General features: G+C 49.4%; 1 protein-coding gene across 1 annotated transcript in view; it reads right to left on the reverse strand.

Moving 5' to 3' along the window:
- Nucleotides 1-21,161, reverse strand: part of SPATS1 (spermatogenesis associated serine rich 1) — a 59,640-nt gene that overhangs the window by 30,115 nt on the left and 8,364 nt on the right. Inside the window, exon 5 of the mRNA XM_048506513.1 lies at nt 5,896-6,057. Coding sequence (XP_048362470.1) covers nt 5,896-6,057 — 162 coding nt within the window. The remainder of the gene's footprint in view (nt 1-5,895; nt 6,058-21,161) is intronic.

The raw sequence follows: 21,161 nt of genomic DNA on the forward strand, positions 1-21,161 counted from the left end.
ACGTTAAGGAGGAGAGAGCTGGCTTTGAGGGAACGGCCAGCAGCAGAACAGGGACAACCTGCTAGTTGGAGTCTACTAACACTGGTACAGCCGGGCGCCAGGTAGCTGCTTGCTGGGTCTCCGCACCTCCGCTGGACCGTATCCCACCAGGAACGCTTTGAAGCGCACCAGCTGGTACCGCCACTTCCACCGATTCGCCCCCGCGCAACCGCTGCCTCAACCTGCGCGAATCACTATGGCCAAGGGCCGCGGAGAGGGATATTACAGACCTCCAATACCTGCCCGCTTCGATGGGACCGCTTCCAAACTTCCTACTATCTTGCAACTCGATGCCCACATGGAGGACTATGACTACCAGAGTACCACCGAAAATGATGCACAACAGCCAGCCCTGGATGGGCAGCAGCCGACTGGTTTGTGACTCTTTTGAACCTGCAGATGAAGATACTCGACGGTGCCCGCTGCTCCTCCAAGCCTTAAGGGCCTTCCGTCAAGATCCGTAGCGAAACAGCGTATCCCATCTGACCAACAAATCTATTCAAGGTTAGCAACCGGCCGCTTTTGCAGAATTTGCCCGGAATTTCGCCGCCCGACTCTCCTGAGTACCGATGCATGCAAATGGCCACTTCGATGCTGTTGACGTAAAGCTTGAAACGTGTTTTTAATTCCGGACCCCGCACTATTGCTGATTGACCATTAGATCCCAGGGCGCCTTCGCTTGGATGATGCCGAGGTCACTTCCACGCTTCCAAACCCGCTTCACCGCGACCACTCGCCGCGCTTCCGTACGCCTCGCACGAGACCACTCCGGACGCTCGGCCGCCGACTGGGATTGTGTCTTTACCGCGATAACGCAGGCCCATCTGGCCGCCAACTGACCGAAAAAGCAGAAGCCAACCGGCCCGCCGCTAATTCCCATCTGCCGGGCAGCCACGAAATCCCGGCCGCATTTCAACAACAGGCTCATTAAGGCAGTTATCGGTTAAGACCCAGAGGAGGGGAAGCAGCTGCCTGTTTTCTTCAGCCCCCATGGACACATGGGTCGAATTCCACGGCGGAAGGCATCTCTGGCCATAATCCAAGCGCTTTCTAGCCAACCCCTACATATCAGATATAGCCTCAGCCCCGTGACGCTGCTCCCATTGCCCCAGGTGGCGGAGGTGAGCCAGGCCCTAGACCAGTCCCCTGGTTGCCCATACCATTCACCCAAATGGACGCAGTCCTCTCGAGCGAAGGACCGCCCAGTTCAAAAAACGCAACCGTTCTCCCACCATTGGGAGCAGTAAATTAGTTTTATTCTGGCGCCAGTACAAACAACACTCCATAGTTCTGGGCATACCATGGTTGTTGCTTTTCGCATGAACCAAAAATTCATTTGGAAAGAAAGGATCTTTAGAATCACCGACCTTCCCTGGCAAATACACATGAATTGGGAAAACTCGCTTCTCCCTGGACACACACACCCCTGGTCATCAGCTGGCCAAGCTCCCGATTCTACCGCATTCCAATCGGGGCTTACCAAGATTTAGCCAGAGTATTTCAGGAGCAAGAATGCTATCAGCTGCTTTTCACCCCATAGACACTGACTGCAAAATCGCAATACGTTAGAAGCAACCGCCAAAGGGAGAATCTACCGTGATGAGTCCTAATGAGGAGAGAAGGAACTTCGTGCCTTCTTAGACAAGAACCGCCTCGGTTCATACACGCGTGGCTACCAAACACACGAGATGCTGCTCCTGTATTGTTTGTAAAAGAAAGATGGGTCTTTACGGCTCTGCACAGATTACCGAGGACTCAATGTAGTCTCCTGTCAGTCACACCCTTTGCCATTAATCAAAGATTCTTGCACGATTGGGCAAGGGACGATCTTTACTAAGTTGGACTTGAGAGAAGCTTACTACAGGGTCATCAGAATCTGCTGAAGGCTATGAACACTTACCGCGTCGAAAAGTTTGACAGTTTGAATACTTAATAATGCCATTCGGGTTAAGTGGGGCCCCGGTTTTGGCGGCCCTTATCAACGAAGTTCGCGATTTATTGTACAAGGGAGTAGTGGTGTACTTAGATGACGTTTTAATTTATTCACAAACCATGGAGGAGCATGAAGCATTGGTCTGGAAGTATTGGAAACGCTTATTCAACAACTCCCCTTTGCCAAACTTTCCAAATGCTGTTTCCAATTCAGACCTCTATTGACTATTTGCTACCGGATCCTCAGGGCCTAAAATGACCTGCTAAAATTGATGTGCAGTCCTCCAATGGCTCGTTCCTACCAGCCTAAAAGAACCTTAATCTTTTCTAGGTTTTACACTTCTATCGTGGACTTTATAGAATTCCCACCCGCTGAACTGACTCTCCCACTCACAGACCTTCTTTACGACTAAGGGTAAAGATCCACTGATCAGTTGCCCGGGCCCCTTTCCTGGTCTGAAGAACGTCAGACAGCCTTTCAGCTTTTAAAAATCTGCTTTTACTTCAATGGGAACCTATCCTGAAGCACCTGACCCAGATCTCCGCTTGTGGTTCACGGATGCCTCGACAAAGCTTTGGGGCAGCCCTGTTGCAGAGAAATAAAGACATAGGTTGTTCCGTGTGCTTATTTATCAAAGAAATTCTCCGGTGCTGAACTTAACTACTGGACTGTAGGGATAAAGAAACTGTGGCCATCAAAGTAGCACTTCCACTTGTATGCCACCGGCTGGAGGGGCTAAACACCCCTTTCAAGTTTGGTCGGATCACAAGAACTTGTCGCTTCTCTCCGCACCCCTCAAGATGTCCGCTGGGCTAAATCCGCTAAAATACCGATTTTCGCTTCTTTCACGGTCCATTTTTTCCTCTCGAAACTAATAAATTGGCTGATGCCGCCTACCCGAGGTGGAGCTGCCTTATCGACATTCACAGACTGTTCTCCAATTGGGGCTGGCTGTCACTGATCTCAGACGTCCACCTCCTTCCACCCATTCCCAGCCTGAATCTCTCCTTTCCATGGGGAACTCGAGTATAGCGGGTTGGCGCGAAACGCGGAGGAAGGTGACTCCTAAATTGGCGCTGCTGAGAATGCATGCTGGCGCGGGGATTGTTGGTACGCACCGTAGCGTTACAGGTGGTTCTCGAGGCTCGTCATGATGCCCGCTCGGGCTGACATCGGGCTTTCTAAAAAACTCTGCATTTGGCCCGCCATCAGTTTCCTGCGGTATGCCATTGGCGCAAGGACATTGAGACGTGATATTAAAGGTTGCTCTGTTTGCAGAAGCTAAGAACGCCTGAAAACCCTATGGTCTGTTGAAACCTCCCGGGTGGCCTCCGCCTCTGGAAGTCATCTCCATGGATTTTATTATAGATTTACCAGAAAGTCATGGCAACACGGTCTTTGTGGGGTGGTGGACTTATTTTCTAAACAAGCCTTATTTCATCCTATGTGCTTCCATCCCTCCGCCCTGCTAGCTGCCTGTTCATTCAGCATGTCTACCGCCTACATCACTGCTATAGTCTCCGACCGCGTCTCCCAATTCTATTTCTGCTAAAGTTCGAAAGTTTAGGGTTGTTAGGCTGCCCGGGCGGTTGTCACTTCACCACGTTCTCAAAAGTGACGGTGAGTCAGAGAGAATGAACAGAACCCTAGAGCAGCATTTTACGGTGTTACACCAACTACCACCAAGACACCAGGCGAAGCATTCCGCTTGCAGAATATGCCTATAATAATGCTGTCTATAGCAGTACAAAACCCTTCAAATTCATTGTGTCCGTCAGCCTTTCCCCACCGGTTAGCGTCGCAACTACTCATGGATGCATTGATCCTCCGAGTTTCAGCAGTGGATTTCATCTCCTGGCCGAGGGTGGAAATGGTCCAGACTGCCTTACAACAGGCTAAAGACTCCCCAAAAGCTGCAAGCGGATAGCTAATCACGGATTTCCCTCTCATGCGGTGGGCTTCGCGTATTTGTTCACCAAAAATCTCAGAGACGTGCATAAATTTTCTCTTCAAAACTAGGCAAAAGATTCAGAGGGACCTTTTCAGATTACTAAAGTGATTAGCCCATCGCCCCGTCGATTCAGCTCCCTCCGAAGGCTATCCGTCCAGTTCACTTCCAAGGAGGCTCCTCGCTTCCATGCCTGGTACTCCATTCGCCAGAGAGACCCCCACCGACTATTACGATGGCCACAAGTACGGTGAAATTGACGCCTATCCCACCTCCGCGACCGCAAACGCTGGGTAATATTTAGTCTCTTGTAACTCTGGGTATAATCAATGGGTTTATTCCGAAAATATTGACGCCTCTCACTCTCATTTCTGCTTTCCAATCACCAAGACAAACCTTGGGGATATTCCTTTAGGAGGCAGAGTAAAGGATTCAATGGTGTTGATGAGCCGGTCAGCCAGCCTGGCCTTGACTACATTCCACAGCCCGGCGATATCTCGGGCGAGACCCTTTATCTCAAGTGAGGGGAGATGAGACCTCCGCTCCCATGGGAACCGTAGGGGGATGGGATGGACAGAGTTATAACCTGTGCTTCTGGCGGGAGATCTTATTCCTGCCACTGCGTGTACGTGAGCTTTCTAGGATGTCTGAATAAACGGTCTTTTACACCCAAAGAGCCTTTTATTTCTGCTTCTATGGAATTCCTTACAACTATCAACAACATCTTTGCATAAAAAGTTCCACCCAAACACTTATTGATTGGTTCCCCACCCTGGGACATGGACAATATACACCCCAAACATTCCCTTCTCTCTGGACACAGTGTGTAACAGACTTTTCACTGTGATACACCTCTGAAGACGCCAGCCACAGATGCAGGCAAAACATTAAGAACAAGATCCACCAGACCATGGCCACACAGCACTGGCGTAATGCCCATTGGGCAAGGTGGGCAGCTGCCCAGGGCATCACCTTGTGGGGGGCATCAAAATGCTGGGTCTGCTGTTTTGTGGTATTTGAAGTGGTTTTCCATTTTGGCCTGCCAGGCAAGCGCAGTTTTTATTAGCGGCAATCCAAAATTTCAACATAGCGTTAGGAAACTGTCCTTATGATACCTCCCAAGTTTGGTGAGGTTTGGTTCAGGGAGTCCAAAGTTATGGACTCCCAAAGAGGGTGCCCCATCCCCCATTGTTTCCAATGGGAGCTAATAGGAGATGGGGGCTACAGTTTTGAGGGTCCATAACTTTGGCCCCCCTAAACCAAACTACACCAAACTTGGGAGGTATCATTAGGGCAGTCTCCTGATGAGACCCTGAAAGTTTTGAGACTGTGCCTTCAGAAATGTGCCCCCCACAGCCTGCAACCCCCATTGACAGCAATGCAGAAAACTCAATGCAGAACAAAGATTCTTGGGCAAGGCCCTCTAGGAAGTTCCTGCAGGGGGTGCATTTTTGGACGTATCGGCAACCAAAATTTCAGGGTATCATCTGGAGATGATGGCACCCTCTCAAGCTTGGTGCAGTTTGGTTCAGGGGGTCCAAAGTTATGGACCTCAAAACGGTAGCCCCATCTCCTATTAGCTCCCATTGGAACCAATGGGGGATGGGGCACCCCCTTTGGGAGTCCATAACTTTGGACTCCTTGAACCAAACCTCACCAAACCTGGGGAGTAGCATAAGGACAGTCACCTGATGATATGCTGAAATTTTGGTGCTGATATGTCTAAAAATGCACCCCCTGCAGGCACCAATGTCCTGGTGCAAAAAATATTTTGGTCATGGTGGACTGGCCACCCATGGGGGGTGGGGGCATCCAACTCAGGTTTTGCCCAGGGCTACAGTTTTCCCAGGGCTGCCTCGTTACGCCCCTGCCACACAGCCTGGAAAACCCACCAGAACCAGTTGAATCTGGCCATGAAAGCCTTCAACAATACAGTGGCCAGAATGCTTCTGGATCCAGAAGGGCCATCCCTTACCGTATTTCTTCTTTCCCATGCACATTTCCAGTGTCCTTTCAGATGTGCTGGTTTTATTTCGGAGGTAGATACCATCAAAGACACACTTCTTTCCAGTATGATAAGTGAGATGACCAGAACTTGGGTAAAATGTCCATTCTGTGTCTGGATAGCCTTTTCTCCCTAAAAATAACCAATATGAGGCAGCTGAGTCTACAAAGCAAAGGGCATCAAGGGAAATAGTACACCTTGACTTCAGTAAGGTCTTTGACAAGGTCCCCCATGATATTCTTGCAAGGAAGCTAGTAAAATATTGGCTAGACAATGCTATTGTTAGATGAATTTGTAAATGGTTGACGGACTGAACCCAAAGGGTTCACCAGTGTCTCATCTTCATCCTGGAGAGAAGTGCCTAGTGGGGTGCCACAGGGTTCTGTACTGGACCCAGTGCTATTCAATATGTTTACCAATAACTGGGATGATGGAATAGAGGGCATGCTAATCAAATCTGCAGATGACACCAAATTAGGAGGGGTAGACCTTAGTGTCAGAATTCAAAATGACCTGGACAGGTTAGAGAACTGGACCAAAATGAATGAAATGAATTTCAACAGAGATAAATGTAAGTTAGTAGAACACAAGCTGAACATGAGTCAGCAGTGTGATGCGACAGTCAAGAAAACCAAAGCAATTCTGGGATGCATCAATAGGAGTATGGTATCTAGATCAAGGGATGTGATAGTACCTCTCCATTCTGCATTGGTCAGACCTCATCTGGAATACTGTGTCCAATTTAGGGCACCACAATTCAAGAAGGATATTGACAAAGTGGAACAGGTCCAGAGGAGGGCAACCAAAATGGCCAATGGCCTGAATTCCGTGTCCTATGAAGAGCAGCTTAAGGAGCTGGGGATGATTAGTCTGGGGAAGAGAAGGTGAAGGGGGGACATGATAGCCATGTTTAAACATTTGAAGGGATGTCATGTTGAAGAGGGAGCAAGTTTGCTTTCTACTGCTCCAGAGACTAGGACAAGGAATAATGGGTCCCAGTTTCAGGAAAAGTGGTTCACCTAAACATTAGGAAGAACTGTATTGTCAAAGGCTTTCATGGCCGGATTCAACTGGTTGTGGTGGTTTTTCCAGGCTGTGTGGCCGTGGTCTAACGTGTCGCCTGCATCTGTGGCTGGCACCTTCAGAGGTGTATCACAGAGAGAAATCTGTTGCACACTGTGTCCACTGTATTATACACTGTGTCACAGTGTGTAACAGACTTCCCCCTGTGATATTTTCGAATAAACTGTTGTGGGCCCACTGGAGCATTGCCGTATCACTACAGTGTCATTTCTGCAGCGACGGCCATGCAAAGTCTCCCCCTATAACGCTGTTTTTACCATCCTTTTAGCAGCTTTTTTGGCCGGTGCAGAAACAGCCTTAGAGAGCAAGATTTTAAGAGTCTGTGCTTTTGAAAGTCAAAAGTCCCTTCATCAGATCTGATGACAAGAGCTTTAACTCTCAAAAGCTTATATCCCGAACATCTTGGCAGTCTCTGAGGTGCTACTGAGGTGAAGCCTGGTGCTTCCTTAGATCTTGCCATCCATAACTGGGGTGACATCTTTGCAAGACCCAACCTTAAAATTAGTGACGTAGACAATAAACCCTAATTCCAGTGCAGAATTTCTGACTATGCCAGTGGCCCCGAACCACTGGCGTAATGCCCATTGGGCAAGGTGGGCAGCTGCCCAGGGCATCACCTTGTGGGGGGGGGCATCAAAATGCTGGGTTCGTTTTTGGGTATTTTAGTGGTTTTCCATTTTTGGCCTGCAGAGGGCGCGGTTTTTAGGCTAGCGGCACCACAGTTTCAGGGTCTCATCAGGAGACTGTCCTTATGCTACCACCCATGTTTGGTGAGGTTTGGTTCAGGGAGTCCAAAGTTATGGAGGGTGCCCCTATCCCCCATTGTTTCCAATGGGAACTAATAGGAGATGGGGGCTACAGTTTTGAGGGTCCATAACTTTGGCTCCCTGAATAAACTACACCAACCTTGGGGGGTATCAATAGGTAGTCTTTCGATGAGATCTCGAAAGTTTTGAGCATCTGTGCCTTCATAAATGTGTTCTCACAGCTCTGCAACCGCCATTGATTAATCAATGAACTCTGCGGAACAAAGATTCTTGGGCAAATTTCTAGATGTCTCTGCAGGGGTGACATTTTTGGACGTATTGGCACCAAAATTTCAGGGTATCATCTGGAGATGATGGCACCTCTGTTTGGTGCAGTTTATTCAGGGGGTCCAAAGTTATGGATCTCAAAGGGTAGCCCCCATTTCCTTAGAAAAGAATGGGGATGGGTATCTCCCTTTGGGGAGTCCATAACTTTGGACCCCCTAAATTAAAACTGTTGTACCTCAAAATTTGGGCAGTACCATAAGGAAAGTTTCCAGATGATACCCTGAAATTTTGGTGCTGATACATCCAAAAATACGCCCCCTGCAGGAACATCCCAGAAATTTGCCCAAGAATCTTTGTTCTGCATTGAGTTTTCTGTATTGCTATCCATGGGGGTTGCTGGCTGCGGGGGACATTTCTGAAGGCACAGTCTCAAAACTTTCAGGGTCTCATCAGGAGACTGCCCTGATGATACCCCCCATGTTTGGTGCAGTTTGGTTCAGGGGGGCCAAAGTTATGGACCCTCAAAACCGTAGCCCCCATCTCCTATTAGCTCCCATTGGAAACAATGGGGGATGGGGCACCCCCTTTGGGAGTCCATAACTTTGGACTCCTTGAACCAAATCTCACCAAACTTGGGGAGTAGCATAAGGACAGTCACCTGATGATATGCTGAAACTATCGTGCTGATAAGTCTAAAAAGGCACCCCCTGCAGGCACCAATGTCCTGGTGCAAAAAAAATTGGTCATGATGGAGTGGCCGCCCATGGAGGGGGGGGCATCCAACTCAGGGTTTGCCCAGGGCTACAGTTTGCCCAGGGCTGCCTTGTTATGCCCCTGCCCCGAACACAAGTGCCCATGGGCCTGGTAGCCACTTGACCGAGATCCCCCTTGCAAATGACCCAGCTGGCACAATCTAGTCACTGTGGATTAATTGAGGAAGAGGAGTTTGAGCCTAAAACTCAGGCTTGAGGTGGGCTCCAAACATGAAAAATCAAGCAGAGCAAACAGAAATGCAACCAACTGAACTTTCTGCTTTCCTATTTCATTTGTAAAATGTGAGCAGGCTTTGAATCTGATTTTTTTTTCCAAATGATGCTTAGTACCTTTTTTGGCAGTTCTGTGATTTAAATGAATACCAGATTGATGATCTAAAGTACTTTTCGCTCCAAAAATAACTGCACAGCAAGAACATCCATAAAGGATGCCAAACAAAAACCCATCCTTGGCATCCCTTGGCTGGGGGTGGGGGGTATAGATTAAATGGTGCAAAATGTCCACATCTGCTCAGTAACACATTTGATTTTCCAGAAAAACACTGTAGAACTGTTTTCTTCTGCTGGAAACTTCCAAAAAGATTGCACTGTACTTTTGGAGCATCTGGGTACCCATATTGCAAACAAATGCATACAGAAAGAGAGAGAAAGAGAGGGAGAGAGAGTCGGAAAGCACTGAAAGAATGGTGGACCCATCTCTGATGAGTCTACAAAGTATCTTAGAGATCCACGATGGCCCTTGTGAGAAGGGGACCAGTAGAGATTCTATTCAGTATTTTTTAAAAAATAAGTACGAGTAACAGAGGACAGGAATATCTCAGTACCTTTAAAAACTATTGCAGAACCTCCAACAATTTTCTCTTTTCTGTCTATAAGTCATGTAATTATGCTATGCTAATCTTTTTTAAAAATTAATTGACAGAACTCCTTTAGAAACATGAAACTACCAATACCAATAGCACCCTGCTCAGGAAATGCTACTTTTTTTTACAGGTTTGAAATGATCTACATTTTAATGGAAAGAACAAGCTATTGGTCTGTGCACAAATCTAGGATTATGTCATATACAGTGGTGTAGCTACCATGGGATAGGCATCCTGGGCAAACACTGTTGAGGTCATGTGGGGGGAAATTGCCCCCACACCCCTCCTCCTTCCCCCCTTGCCCTGCCCCACCAGACCCGGGAGACCACTGCCAGGCACCCCTGCCCGGCTCCACCACCGGCTAAGGTAAGTGGGGCACGGGGGGCGGACCCATGGGGAGCGGAAAACTCGGAGTCTGCTCCAGGCTCTATTTTCCCTAGCTATACCCCTGGTCATATAGAAACATGAAAAAAATCCTGCCCCTTCAAGTGACTGAAATGGGGGCAATCTGTGGTGTGGATGCAGCCAGAGAAGGAAGTTCAGAGTTTTAGTTGCTTAGCTGGCAAGAAGTAAGAGAGAGAAGAAGCAGAAAGCCAGCCAAAGAGTTGTATTTTGGAGACAAGCAAGGAAATAACTGTTAGCATGTCCTTACTGAAGTAGCTTTCTTTCTTCTTGGCTGCTGTACCCCCCAGGAGCCTATTTCTGGACCCAGGATTTGCTCCATCTCTGCTTTCCATATCTCTACCCCCTCCCCCGCTTTTTTCTCCCATCCCTGTCAGGATGTGGTTAGTATGTGATCTGTCCTTGGGAGGTGGCCACCGGCTGCTTCTGGCTTTCTGCCTAGGATGGGGATTTTTGCTTGTAGGTTATCTCTACTTGCTTGTGTGAAACTATGTTTTATTATTGTTGTACTGTTGTCTATGCCAATAAAGGCTTGCTTCTGCTTCTGAATAATGTGAAACTATGCTTAGTTTATTCTGTATGGCTTTGAGTATTTGCTTTGTTTATTCTGTATTGGCAGGAGCGTGAAATGCCACTGTGTAAAATCTACTATGAGAGCCTCAGACCTCACATTGCCTGTATCTGACTATGATTGCCAACACAATAAAGAACTGAGAACGATTACTTTGGCCTGGACTTTGCTAGTTTGTTACATTATGCGAGGTCTCACTTTTCAGTGTAACTGTTGACTGCTGTACAAGGTTACCTGATGTCTCGCCGTGGACTTCCCTCCACGGATACTGATAAGCTGGGTTCAGGGGTCCATTCAACTCTGAATATGAGATTAGGACGGAGGCCCCCAAAGAGGGTCCCATCTATTCTCCCCCTGACCCAGCTGTGCCAGAGGAGTCTGAACGGGACTTGGACCCAGAAGCAGAGCCTCTGTCATTGGTTGCCTTATCCCGACCTTGTCTCAGCTGGATTGTTGCTTTCCTCAGGTTGCAGGAGCAGGTCGAACAGGCTACCTTGAGGGCGACTCGCCATACGGTATCAATGGGTTGCATTCCAGTGCAACGTGAATCCTATGATGTTGGTGGTGGGGCTGCCATGGATCGTGTTCCGGTGGAAATGCATTTCACCACCCGCCGCTGCATGGATTACAAACCAGTCATGAGAGTGGTGACCGAGGAAATTGGTTTATCTACCATTCACGGGTCAACTTACGGCTCGATGGAAAGGTTTCTGGATCGTTATTTTGAAGATCCCGTGGTGACCAGCCAGTGGCAGAGCACAGGGGCCCGACCCCAAACCACCTGGATGGCACTTCCCCAACATGAATCTTTTGACTCTGACCCTCCCTAAAGGGGTGCGGAAGCCCGTTGGCCAGACCAGGACGCTGAAAGGGAACCCTTGGTGAACTTGGATGTTTCACACCTGGGCTCACTTCCTCCTGGTGCCTATGGTGAGGATGAGCCGGTGGAGCCTCTAGACCCTCCAGGAGCCGGTTCATCGCACCATGGAGATGCAGATGACCCAAGATGGCTGGGACCCTGTGATGATCCAGACCCGTTCACCCTTCATGCGCAACACACAGCACTGGAACGGGCCAAGTGTGAATGGCAGGAAGCCCGTGAAGCCTTGACTGATTATCATGTTCATCAGCGGTTTCAACCAAGAGAAGAATTTGGCAGAGAAAGGGAAGTGCTGTATCGTCAACTTCAAATGGATCGGGAGCAACAGGAACGTGAACTTTTGCAGGCAGCAGAACAGTCCAAACAAGAACTTCGGGAAGTGCAACAGTTCGGGAAGTGCAAACCAAAAGTTCAGCCGCTCAAAACGCTGAACGCGTCCATATCCAATGTGAACGTGAGGCCCTAGAGAGGCAACAGGCTGAACTAATCCGGAAAGAGAGGGACCTGATCGACATGGAAGCACGGGAACGAGTAGCTGCTGCTGACCTCCCACGGGAACTCACCATTCAGGCTACCATGAGGTCGGACCGCTGGCGCGATGCGGCAAGTCAGGCTCGCCCACGAACCAAGGACGACCGACCCACCAGACCACAGCCTCGGAGCTATGGTCAACCCATACCGTTGCAGCAAGCTGCCCCAATCCCCCCAGCACCTCCAGGTCGAGGCTTTCCCCGGCCTCACATTCCTGCTCGTTTTGATGGAACAGCATCTAAACTACCCTATTTTATCCTTCAATTGGATGCCCACATGCAAGAATATGATGATATGTATCAGCTCGATCACGAATGAGAAAAGCGTTCGGCGACAATTGGATTCAAAGTATTAAGATGGAGAAGCCGCTTCAGAATGGTTTAACCGTGGAATTGTTTAGAATCCAGACGCTGAGGAGCTTCGAATTCGAGTGGCTGAACTTCTGCCAAAGGATTCAATGGTGTTGATGTTCAGGACAGTCAGCCTGGCCTTGACTGGAATTCCATAACCAGGCCGATGGAGCCAGCATCTGGCGGCGGAGACTCTGGCGGAGACCTTATCTCTGGCGAGAGAGATGAGAACTCCGTTCCCAGCTGGAATCCGAGGAGGGATGGGATGGACAGAGTTATAACCTGTGCTTCTGGCGCGGAGACTCTATTCCTGCCACGTCGTATGCAGTGAGCTTTCTAGGATGTCTGGAATAAACGGTCTTTTACACCAAAAAGCCTTTATTTCTGCTTCTATGGAATTCACTTACATTGTGGCAGGAATCTTTTGATTCATCTATCTTCCCAGTGCAGCGGACCTCTGTGGTGTCTCGGCATGGAGAGGTTGAATATTCCTACTGAATCTGTGAATAAAAGGTCATTGCCCCCAAAGAGGAGCTCCCGAAGCTTTCCCTTATGGATTTGGAGGAACCCGGTGGGAGAAGCGAGGTCTGCGCTTGGTAACTCTTTCCCCGTCCTACCATCAACACGAAGTCTTCCCTTACTCCGTTGGGGCCGAGGGACGAGGAAACGATCATGTGGACTTGCATGAGTCGTTTGATGCGCTGTCTGTATGGATGCGAAGCTTGTGGATCGGATATCTGCCCGCTTTCCGTAGTGGATTACAAACCTCAGATGCAACCTATCACGCAGGAGGAGCCAGGCCTGGCAAACCACCTTTCATCACGCGCAACACAGGAGTCCATTGAGCGATTCCTGGACTCGTATTTTAATGATGTCTCCCGGAATCCACCGTGGCATAGCACTGGGGCTCCGTCTTACGAACCACCGGTGAAGCAGGGACTATATATGAGGATTGGGAGGGGTATCCGTGCCAACTTCCGATCCGGACACGAATCCGGATCAGCAGCTGCTACAAAGAGGCGTCGGAGCCGCCCGGTGGATACCAGGTGCTGGGTTCTGATGAAGAAGGAATCGAGAAGAAAGCCCTGCCTTTCCCGATCCGGATCAAATCCCCCTGCCGATCAAAGAGCTGGGATAGAGGAAGTGCAAGAGCGACTTCGCAGAATGCCCAGGAAGCATGGAGCCCGATGAGCGCCAGCTATATGAAGAAGGAACGAGAACGAGCGCTGCAATAGGCGTGAAAACCACCAAAAAGACCGTGGTAACAACTGGCGCAAAGAAATCCAACTGCTTCGGGTGGACCGTGCCAAAGACGCAGCTGCAACGTGTAATATATGCAGAATCTATCAGTCCATGATAAGGGTCCTGGAACACTCCAAACTGGACTTAAAATCAGCAGCGGCGGTGGAGCCATCGCGTGCATAAAGTGAAACTAACTGCAGCTATTCAGCGAGGAGCGAACTGGCCCAAACTGGAGCGAGAGAAAGCAGCACTATGCGCACCAGGATGCCTTGACTTCGCAAGGAAAGAGACTTAACGCCTTGGAAAAGGAGCGTGGAAAGAAGCAGCAGGACAAGATGCCCTGAAGTTGGAGTCACGGCTGTCGCTGGTGCAGCCAGCGCCAGTTAAGGCTGGCAGCTACGCTGGGTCCTGCTATCGCTTGCGCATCTGCCACCTTTCCAAAGACCTGCCACTCCCACCAGAACAACATTCCCAGCCCGGCGCCCGGCGTTGGTGCCCCCTAACCTCCGCGCCACATTCCGGCTGGCCCTCCCTGCGCCGCTGCCTCAATCCCTGTGCAACCGCCGCTTTAGCGAGGTATCACCAAGGGGAGCGTGGAGAGAGGATATTACAGACCTCCAATACCTACCCGTTTTGATGGGACCGCTTCCAAACTCCCCTACTTCATCCACCACAACTTTCGATGCCCACATGGAGGACTATGGCGCATTTGTCTGAACGCGAAAAAATGCGGGACATGGGTTCCTTCCGGCTCTTCAGATGGAAGCGACGTACGACTGGTTTGTGACTCTTTTTGATCTGCAAGGGGAGGATACTCGCACGGAGAACACCGCTTATCCAAACCTTAGAGCGCAAGCTTCCAAGATCCGAGATTGCTGAAAATGAAGCCATCCGCGCACCATCAAAATCTATTATTCAACAAAACAACAGCTCCTTTGCCCGAATTGCCGATGAATTTACGTCGCGGCGAGCTGCCCGGCTCCCTCCTCTGAAATTAGCCTGAGCGCATGAAATGTCGAATACTTCTCGGATGTCGGCGGCGGGCAAACTGCGTGAAACGGTGTTCCTCTATTCCGGATCCCCCGATACTATTGCTGGAGATTCTAGGATGCGAGAATTGGGATCTCAAATTGGCGCTCGTTTGGATTACGCTTCGTGCCGGAGGCCGCATACGCCTAAAACCGCCCGCATTTACGACCGGGTCAGCTGGCGACTCGCATAAAGCCAAGCTTCCGGCAACCTCTGCACCGTAAACCACCTCCGAGCGCCGTCGCCGTCTGGGGATTATTAATGTGTTTATCTACGGGCGGACCGGGTCATCTAGCTACCAACTGCCCGAAAAAAACGAAGCAACAGCCTCCGCACGTAGCGCACCCCATCTGCCAAACCACCACGCCAAATCCGGACGCCCCCAGCGGGCTACCGTCCTGAAATGATTGCGAAGGCGACACTCCAGAAGAGGGGAAGCAGCTGTTTGCCTCTCTTCAGCCCCCCCCATGGATAATGGGTTCGACTCCAGATCACGGTGAGTGAAGGCAGAAAAGCTCCCATTCACGACATTCAGCGATTCATGGCCAACCCAGCTAAAAGCACACTCGTATTATAGCCACAGCCCTTGTAGATTCTGGGTGCTCCCATTGTTTAATCGCGGCCCCGGGTGGCGGAAGGAAACTTGGACTAAGGCCGAGTCCCCTGGCTAAGTTTCCATACCGCTTCACCCAAATGGTGGCAGCCCTCTCGAAGGGCCGAAGGACCCGGCCCAGTTCAAAAGCAGCAACCGGTTCTCCTCCGCTTCCGCTCTTTGACCATTGGGAGAAAATTAGTTTTTATTCTGAAGCCGGTGGCTAAGAGCACTCCATAGTCCTGGGCATGCTACCATGGTTTGTTGTTACATGAACTAAAAAAATTCAGGTGGAAAGAGCGGATCTTAGAATTCACTGAAGGCCACTCCCTGCGGAGAATACATGGTGGGGAAAACTCACCTCCTAATGACATACCTCCTAGCCTTCGTCGGCGATGTATGCAGCTCTAATTGCTCCCGAGTCTGCGGCATTCCACCGGGCTTGCTACCAAGATTTTGGCCAGAGTATTTCAGGAACAGGAATGCGATCAATTGCCACTCCCATAGAGACACTGACTGCAAAGATAGGTATTACAGCCAGGGGCTCAACTGCCTGCTAAAGGGTAAGAATCTACCGATGAGTCCCATCACCGATGAGAAGGCACTTGTGCCAGCTAGGCCAAGAACCTTTGCTCGGCGGGTTCATACGAATGAAAGCTACCAAAACACACACACCTGCTGCTCCTGTATTATTTGTTTTAAAAGGGCCGGGTCTTTAAGGCTCTGGCACGCAGTTACCGAGGGACTCAATGCGTAGTTTCCCTGTCCAATAAATACCTCTTTGCCATTAATCCAAGGACCTTTTAGGATGCAGGTGGGCAAGGGGCGGCATTTTCACTAAGTTGGACTCTGAGAGAAGCTTACTACAGGGTCAGTAGTTAGGAAGGCTATGAACATTTGGCTGCATTTAACACCGAAATTTGGACAGTTTGAATGCTTAATAATGCCATTATCTCGGGTTAAGTAGGGCCCCGGAGCTTTATGGCCCTTTATCCACGCAAGGTTCTACATGATTTATTATACAAGGGAGTAGTGGTGTACTTAGGCGACATGTTTAATTTATTCTGAAACCATGGAGGAGCATGAAACCCTTGGTTGAGTATTAAAACGCTTTGGTCAACAACTCCTCTTTGCCAAACTTTCTAAATGTTGTTTCCGCAAGAGCCTCTATCGCACTATTTGGGTTGCGGATCTGCGCCCGAGGGCCTAAAATGGATCCTGCTAAAGATTGAAGCAGTCCTCCAATGGCACTTACTTCCTACTCGATAGGAAGGCTGAACTCCAATCTTTCCTAGGGTTTGCTAACTAATTTCTATTGTGACTTTATACTGAGATTCGCTGAACTGACTCTCCCACTCACAGACCTCTTACGCATCTAAGGGTAAAGACCCTGGGCTGCCTGCAAGCCCGGGGCCCCTACTTTCCTGGTCTAAAGAATGTCAGACAGCCTTTCAACATTAGTAAAATCAGCTTTTTTACTACCCGAACCTATCCTAAACCACCCTGACCCAGATCTTCCTTTTGTGGTTCACGTGGATGCCTCGGACAAAGCGCTGGGTGCAGCCCTGTTGCAGAGAAGTGAAGATGAGATGCTGGTTCTGTGGGCTTATTTATCAAAGAGATTATCGATTGCTGAGCTTCCAATCTGGACTGTAGGGATAAAGAGACTGCGGCCATCAAAGTAGCACTTTCCACTTCTGGCGCCACTGGCTGGAGTGGGCTAAACACTTTCTGCAGTTTGAGTCGGATCACAAGAATCTTGGCAGTCCCTTTCCACCTCTCAAGATGTCTGCAAAGGAAACAACTCCGTTGGGCCGATTTCTTTTCGCGTTTCTCTTTAACATCCATTTTTTTTCCGAAAAACCAATAAACTGGCTGATCTTGCGCTCTACATGCAGTTCGAGGAGGGTGGAGCTGCGCCTTTGCGGGATATCCAGCGACTGTTCTCTCCCCCTCCCAATTGGGGCTGGCTGTCACTCGATCTCAGGCGTCCACTCCTCCTTTCCACCCATTTCAAGCCTGGTCTCTCCTTTCCCTACGAGAACTTCGGAGGAGGCCCGAGAAGACTCTTAGCGAAAGCCACCAGCGGAGGAAGCGTGACTTTACCTGCCCTGGAGAATGTGGTGTTTGGCCAGTTGTTGGATATACGTGCCTCCTCCTCAGTAACCCGGGTCTCTCGAGGCCTGTCATGATGCCCTTTCGGCTGGACATTTTGTCGCCTCTTTTAAGACTTCAATGGCATTTGGGCCCCGCATATCAGTTCTGAGTAGTAGCGATGTCTAAGAGACAGTAGAGGCGTATATTAAAGCGTTGCTCTGTTTGTGCAGAAGCCAAGAGCGTCCAGGGGAAAACCCATGGGTTCTGTTGAAGCCTCTCCCAGTGGCCTCCCGCCCCTGGGAGAATCATCTCCATGGATTTTATTACGGATTTGCCAGAAAGTCAAGGCAAGTACACGGTCTTGGCTAAGGTGGTGGTGGACTTGTATTATTCCGCAACAAGTTTAATTTCGCCATGTGCCAGCTGTCATCCCTCCGCTCCTAAGTTAGTGCAGTGCTCGTTCATTCAGCATATTTGCTTAAGTCATACACTCTGCCCCTCAAGTATAAGGTGGTCTCCGGCAACCGCGGGCCCCAATTCATTTCAAAGCTTCTGGAAAGCTTTCCTGGGCTTGTTGGGGAGCCGCCCGACGTCTGCACTTCTACGCCTTCAAAAGTGGCGATTGAAAGTCGGAGAGAAATCGAACAGAACCCTGGAGCGAGTATTTACGTTGTTACACCTCAACTATCACCAAGACAACTGGTGCGAAGTTAATTCCGTTTGCAGAATACCGCCCTATAATAATGCGGTTCTATAGCGGTACCAAAAAAAACCCCTTCAAATTATTGTGTCACAGTGGTCGCATCCTTCCCTCCGTTGCCGCGGCTTTACCTGGGCGGAGGCGTTGAATCCCTCCAGAGTTCCAACAGTGGATTTCATCTCTGGCCGAGGGGTGGAAAAGCGGTCCGGAACTGCCTTTACGGCGAGCTACAAAGACTCCCATAAAAACTTCAGCCGGATAAGAAAGCGCTCGGATTTCCCTTTACGATGTGGAAGCCTGGAGTGTATTTGTCTACCAAAAATCCTCAGAGACGCGTACATAAATTTTTCAAAAAACTGGGCAAAAGATTCAGGTGGGACCTTTGCAGATTACTAAAGTGATTAATGATATCACTGCCCGATTGGACTTTGGCTCTAATTCTCTGAGTAATCCATCCATCCTGTCTTTTCATTCCAGTTTGCTCAAGGAGGCTCCCGCTTTCCGATGCCTGGCTTACGACCATGGAGAAGACCCCGCCGCACTATAATTGATGGCCACAAAGCATTCTGAAATTAGCGCTTCATCCTGGACTCTCGTTTGCAATCGCATAGCGGCTTGCAATATTTGTGAAAGTCTCTTGGGTGGGATGTTCCTCTGGGTATAATCAATGATAAGGTCTATTCCTCGGAAAATATTGGACGCCTCTACCCTGTTTCTGCTTTCCAACCGCGACTTTCTCGCGACAAACCTGGGGAAGTTTTTCTCTAAAGAGGCAGAGTGTAAAGGATTCAATGGTGTTGATGTTCAGGACAGCCGCCTGGCCTTGACTGAATTCCATAACCCGGGCGATGGGCCAGCATCTGCGGCGGAGACTCTGGCGGAGACCTTATCTCTGTGAGAGAGATGAGAACTCCGTTCCCATGGGAATCCGGGAGGGGGGATGGGATGGACAGAGTTATATTAACCTATTAGCTTCTGGCGGGGAGATCTCCTATTCCTGCCACGTCGTGTACGTGAGCTTTCTAGGATGTCTGAATAAACGGTCTTTTACACCAAAAAGCCTTTTATTTCTGCTTCTATGGAATTCCTTACAGAACTACTGCAAGGACTGCATCTCCGTTTCGAGGACAGAGATGTTATTGAGAAGGCTAAGAAAACCTTAAAGACGATCCAGCAGGGCAACAGACCATTTGCAAACTTTGCCCGACAATTTCGAGCTGCGGCCAGTAAAATCCCTGATTGGCCAGATCGCATGAAATGTGAGTACTTCTATGGAGCTGTCGACCCCAAGATTCGTCGTTGGGTTGTCATGAACAATGAACCCCGCACCATAGCCAAGTGGATCGAAGTCAGAAGTATCATCGCCGGCCGACTCAATCGCTCTAAAGGGACAGTGACCAAACCCAACCACCTAAACAAACGTTGGTGTCAGCGAAAAAAGTACCCACCTCCACGAGTCCATCTACTACCACTTCTGAAACCACCTCTGAGAGACGCCGCCGATTAGGTCTCTGTCTGTACTGTGGCGAACCTGGACACATGGCTGCCAACTGCCCAAAGAAAGCCAAACCTGGGGCCCCACCTAAAAAGCAATGGCCAAACCACCACGTTGTTCAACCACTCCGAAGGTATCACAAGGTGCTTCCAAAGCACTGACTGCAGAGGAATCAGATCTTCCTGAGGGGGACAACCTAGCAGAAGTTGGACTCTCTATGGCAGTTCCTCAAACCTCTAAGCCCCCCAAAGATGCGGTGAGTGATAATGGCACCCCCATTACTTTAATGACTACCTTGACCAATCCAGCAAAAAAAAAAACCATATTCCAGCACGAGCCCTGGTGGACTCAGGTTGTTCCCACGGCCTTATGTGCCTGCAAATAGCAGAGGAACTTGGACTTGAACTGATCCCCTTGGCCAAGAACCCATTCGCTCACTCAAAATGGATGGTGGAGTCCAGTGGGGGGAGGGCCAGCCTCGTTTCAAAAAACTGAACCTGTACTCTTCACGATGTGCAGAGCATTGGGAACGCCCAAGCCAGTTTTATCTGAGGTCTCCGCTGGCAAGGTACCCAATAGTCCTTGGTATGTCTTGGTTGGAAACACATGATCCCACCATCCGCTGGGTACCCTGAATAGTCCATTTCATGGATTCACCTTGCAGGGACCACATGCATGAAGGGGAACCGCCTGAGATGACTACCCCGCCTCAGTTTCTGAAGTTGCCTCCCATCCGGAATTGCCCGGGGTGCCAAAGCACTATTGGGATCTTTCCAAGGTGTTTGAAGAACAAGAGTGCGATCAGTTGCCGCCCCACCAGGATACTTACTGTAAAATTGAATTAATTCCGGGAGCCAGACTCCCAAAAGGGCGGATTTATTGCATGAGTCCTACTGAAGAGGCTGAGTTGCGGGCATTTTTGAATAAAAACTTGGCACGAGGTTTCATCCAAATGGTGACCCGAAGTACTTATGCGGCACCGGTGTTATTCGTTAAGAAAAAAGATGGCTCCCTAAGACTATGCACTGATTATAGGGGTTTAAATGCTGTATTGAAATCCAATAAATATCCCTTGCCATTGATTAAGGACTTATCGGATGCCTTAGGATCTGGTCGGATTTTTACTAAGTTGGACTTGCGAGAAGCTTATTATAGGGCCCGAATTGCCGAAGGCTATGAATATCTTACTGCTTTTAATACTAAGTTTGGACAGTTTGAATATCTTGAAATGCCATTCGGATTAAACGGGGCACCTGGGGCTTTCATGTCTCTGTTCAATGAGGTGTTGCAAGATGTGTTGTTTAAAGGTGTGGTGGTGTACTTGGATGATGTGTTGATTTATTCGGAGAATGAGGAGGAGCACGTTAAATTAGTCCAGACTGCACTGCAAAGGCTCCTTGATAACTCTTTATTAGTAAAATTATCCAAATGCGCCTTCCACCAGGAGAAATTGGACTTTCTTGGATACAGAGTCTCGGCTATGTGGTTAGAGATGGACCCTGCCAAGGTGGAAGCGGTGGCTAACTGGCCCACTCCATCATCCCGCCGGGAACTGCAGTCGTTCCTGGGATTTGCAAATTTCTACCGTGATTTT

The sequence above is a fragment of the Sphaerodactylus townsendi genome, linkage group LG01 (assembly GCF_021028975.2).
Source record: "Sphaerodactylus townsendi isolate TG3544 linkage group LG01, MPM_Stown_v2.3, whole genome shotgun sequence".
NCBI lineage: Eukaryota > Metazoa > Chordata > Lepidosauria > Squamata > Sphaerodactylidae > Sphaerodactylus > Sphaerodactylus townsendi.